The sequence below is a fragment of the Pundamilia nyererei genome, unplaced genomic scaffold (assembly GCF_000239375.1).
Source record: "Pundamilia nyererei isolate P.nyererei 1_Seehausen unplaced genomic scaffold, PunNye1.0 scaffold00450, whole genome shotgun sequence".
NCBI classification, from domain to species: Eukaryota; Metazoa; Chordata; class Actinopteri; order Cichliformes; family Cichlidae; genus Pundamilia; species Pundamilia nyererei.
Window position 1 is genome coordinate 42,176 of NW_005187851.1, and position 4,380 is coordinate 46,555.

The 4,380-nt window shown below is 43.9% G+C and overlaps 1 protein-coding gene across 1 annotated transcript in view; it reads left to right on the forward strand.

Moving 5' to 3' along the window:
• LOC102201692 (neurofilament light polypeptide) overlaps positions 1–3,990 on the forward strand; it is a 7,245-nt gene extending 3,255 nt beyond the window's left edge. Inside the window, exon 5 of the mRNA XM_005753678.2 lies at positions 2,058–3,990. Coding sequence (XP_005753735.1) covers positions 2,058–2,395 — 338 coding nt within the window. The 3' untranslated portion in view covers positions 2,396–3,990. The remainder of the gene's footprint in view (positions 1–2,057) is intronic.
• The last annotated feature ends 390 nt before the right edge of the window (positions 3,991–4,380 follow it).

Here is a 4,380-nt window from a genome sequence, read left to right on the forward strand (position 1 = left end):
ACTCTAGGTCTCCTGTGAAAGGAGAGGCGTGTGTGGCTGAAGCGAGGCAGGTCAGGACCGTGATGCCGACTCGTTTCTCTCTGTTTTGCATTTATGGTCAGCGTTGGGTTTGCAGTAACTCAGCATTCAGCACTGTTCGATATCCATCCTGCGTGTGGCGTGAAGACTGTGGGCTGTGTTTTAAAATCAGGTGGTTGAAGCTGACAACCACAGTCACACCTGACAGCAGAGCAGAGTGGGCTGCAGGGTTGGTTGGTGTCGCTCTCTCCTCAGGTTTCTCTTCTTAAAACTGAAGGTGTGACCCAAATATTCCACCACTCCACCCGTGAGAATCAAAAAGCACGTCTGATTCAGTTTGGCCTGTGTGCCTTTTCTTGCACCATTTGTAGCCACATCCTGGAGATCTCGCTGTAAGCCCTTATAGTGTGCACTCTGCTGTTTGACCACAAACCTCACGCTTTACATGCATCATCTCTGTGGATGGCAGCTGGGTGTCCAATTTCAGCCAAGCAGTTTCCAGTTGAAGGCTCCACAGTCTCACGTGTTGGTGGAGCGTACTCTCCCTTTTTAATTGACATTTGTTCCTCTGGATCCTGTCCATTGCTTCTACTTCCACAAAATCAAAACTGAGTTTATGTGATCTTCAAACCCACTTCGGTACATCGAGACACATAAAATGGAGTCAGTCTGCAATCATCTTTCAACAGCGATGAATAGCTATGCTGTGCCAGAGGCAGGCGTGTCTCAGCTACAGAGTGGGGCCAGTCTCTCATTCACACATTTAGAAACAAACAAATGTAACTCGTTTACTTTGTTAATGAACAGCAATCTGCCACGAGCAACCTGGGGAGCAAATGAGGGAGCGAGTAGAGTAAAAATGCACCTTTACTCTGAAATCAGTGTGTTTACACAAGTGTAGATGCATGAAAGGAGGCTGAATAAAAGTCATTAATGTTATTCATATAGCACCTTCATAGATAAAAGATCACAAAGTGCTTCAGACAGAGATGACACAGTATAAAACAAAAACAGACAAAAGTTAACGAAATGCAATTTTAAAAAGATGTTTTTAGTTGTTTTAAAACAAAGCAACTAAAAGCCTTTGGCTGAGCTTTGGTAGAGACTCTGCTCACCACAGGATTCGTTATTAAAAACCATTTCTGCAGATAATCAGCTGACACGTGTGATGTGTCGAAGCAGAAATACTACGCTCAGTGTTGGCGTCAGAGCTGACGGAGAGGAGCAGCCGCACTAACCTGTCATTCCCTGCATCATCGCAGCATGGACATTTAGACTGTCGGAGCAACAAAACGCCATCACAGCAGATACTGTTTTTAGGAATCTGATCTCGTCTCCTTTTCTTTCTTAGCCTGAAACTGAATTCTGTGCCGCGACGCTGTAACATTATTATTACTGCAAATTAAAGAGTGAAACTGAGTGACAGCACCCGATTCACTTCTGGCTTATAAAATTGTTTGTCTTTGTCTTGTCAAATGCAAAGAGGACAGCTTGGTTTGGGAATGTTGTGCATATGAATTTAACCAGCAGCCACACAATCGAACGCACTAATACAGCCCTGCTATAGCTGCATTTTGACTGACACCACCTTTCACAGGAAGTTGCTCTGTGTGCACACTGCTGAGAAAAGGCACGGAGAGATGTAACACTGAAATCCACCGCTCGCTGTAAAAACAAGATATCTGCAGATTTTGGTCCTCCTGTCATCAAGTTCACTTCAGTTCTGCTGTGTTTCAATAATGTTAGTAATGAAAACATGTGGCTCTAAGCACGCGGAGTAAAGAGGGCAAAGATTTGAAACTCTAGGCGCTCCTCCTATCACACACATTAGGTGCAAAATAAGAAATGCTGTTCAGTAAATTTGCTACAACTTTGCTGTAAATGTTTGGCAAACTTGAGTAAGTCGAGGTGTTGAACAAAAATATCTTTGAGTGGAACATGCAATGTCATGTGTAGTCCTGACTCATAAAGCTTATTGCTGGCTCTCCGGTACGTGCACAAGAAGAAATGTTGTTCTTTAATCAGTTTCTTTGTTCCAGGTGGCGAGCGTAATCTGGACGACCTGATTGAGTCCCTTGGGGCAAGTGATACTTCAGACAAGCAGCCGTCCAGCGAGAAAGCAGAGCCTACTGCAAGAGTTTCTGAAGAGCATTCAGACATTAAGCATGAAGCAGAAGGTGAAGAGACGAAGGAAGCGAGACCAGAGGAATATGATGGAGACGAAACAGTGGAAGAATGTGACAGAGAGGAAGAAGAGGAGGAAGGAGGGTGGGAACACTCGGAGCGCATACCCTCTTTAGAAGCCTCACATGAGACGGAGGAGATTGGGGCGGAGCAGCTCGTGTCTGGCCTCAGGCGACGCAACAGGCCTGAATGAACCTGGACTGTGACATTATTACAAATATTTATTCTTTAAAAATGCTTCAGATGTTTCCCAAAAGCCTGTCTGCATATTCATCAAGGACGTATGATAGAGTCTTTAGGAAAAGAAAGCCTGGTAACATGTTCCCGAAGATGGAGATGGCACTTTGGTCTGATCTTGTTTTCTCCTCAGCTCCACCATGAATTTAAAGAAGCTTAGCAACAAAGACACTCAAGATTCAGCTTGTAGTCAGTTCGGCCTATAAAGGCAATGATGCCAGTTTGCAGTTACACAAGGTAAAAGGTTCAACGAGGCTGAACGCTCAAAGATTCCCATTAGAGTTTCCATGTTCCTAAAATGTTTTTTTAAATTCATCCTGTTGCATCCTAACAGAGTCTGTCAGTGATGCTACGCAGTCTAACTTTGTCCTGTACAGACTCAGCCACCGCACATTTGGCTTCTCTTCTTTGTGCTGTAGCGAAAATTAGAGACAACAGGTTGTTTAAGCTTTTTAAACACTGATCGGATCTACTCCTGACATTCATTTTAATTTTGCTCTTACTTGAATATTTAAATGCAAACACGTTGTGTTTACCTACCAGTGGGGCAGCTTGTGCCGGCTGTTTGCTCAGCCTGCAGAGACAAAGCACCGTGTCTGCTTGTGAGCCTGTTGTTCTCACCATGAAGCAGGACGACCGGACTCTAGTGCAGGGCTGTGCTGCCACCCTCAGATTGCTTTCGGCCTAGTTGTGATTTGACAGCTGGGTTCAGCTGCGCTCGTGCGGAGTCTGATAGTTTCAGGATTTCTTCCCCATAAAGAACATGTTGATCTAAATCCCCTCTGTGCTAATGGAAATGACCAAGTGCTGCTGCTGGATCCTTTTGGAACTAAAAATATGTCCAACGTGTGGAAAGTTGTTTATACATGAAAACATTGCATGTGTGACTTCCTTGTGTGTACGTGGTGAATGCACCACAATGACCCTCACCTGGTATGATAGAAACGTTTGACCTTATGTTTCATTTCTGTCAGCACGAGTCATCACTTTACCTCTTCTTGCTGTTATTTATTTAAATATTTATCTGATGACATTTTAACAGTCAGAGCTTACTGTGACGAGGCTCCTGTGCACCTCAGACTGCTTTTGGGTTCTCAGTAGTTTGAAGGCAGCTTCTCTTCTCTCTCTTTGCTGATATGAGCTAATGGCAAGTAGTACTTCCACAAATGAAGCTATGGTTATATTAAGCATGTGTGTGTGGTTTGCATCTAAATTTGCTCCATGTGGGACTAATGCCGATGTAGTAAAATGAATCGAATGACTTTAAAATAATAGAGGCTGCCCTGAGCGATGGTCTTTACTGTCTGTTGTCAGACCAAAGCACGACTTTGCCTTATATGTGAAGAAATAAAAAAACAGTTCTGACACCAACTACTCATCAACACGTTTTGGAAAGCACTAATGTCTGCCTTAACCTACTTACATGTTTCATATTGTTATGTTCCTATTATGCATATTAACATTTGTGTAATGAAGGTTGTGTGTTTTGTGTGTCTGCCGAGTCGTTAAACTTGGCTCGGCTTAGAATGAAATAAAAATAATTCAATGTCATTCTTTGGTTCTGCTTGTTTTCGGAGTTTCAGTGAATATGAAACGATGCTGGATCATTCGATGTTTTCGCCTTCATGTCACTTATAAAGAAGTTTTCATCAATGGTGCGACACACACATATAAAACTGCCAAGACTCACAGCCTTGGCCAGCTGCTTGAAGAGATACGCCAGAGAGAGAGAAGGCAGGAGAATAAACCAGCTGTTCTCCACAGAACCATCCAAGGTGTACTCTCAGTGGCAGGGAACAATATGAGAACAGCAAGGCTCGAGACAGAGGCTGTGTCCCAATCCAGCGACCGCACGCTTCGGAGTACGCATTGAAAGACCTATTACGTCACAGCGACGCGACGACGGCTGTCCCAATCCGAAGTGTACTCCAAATGCGGTCT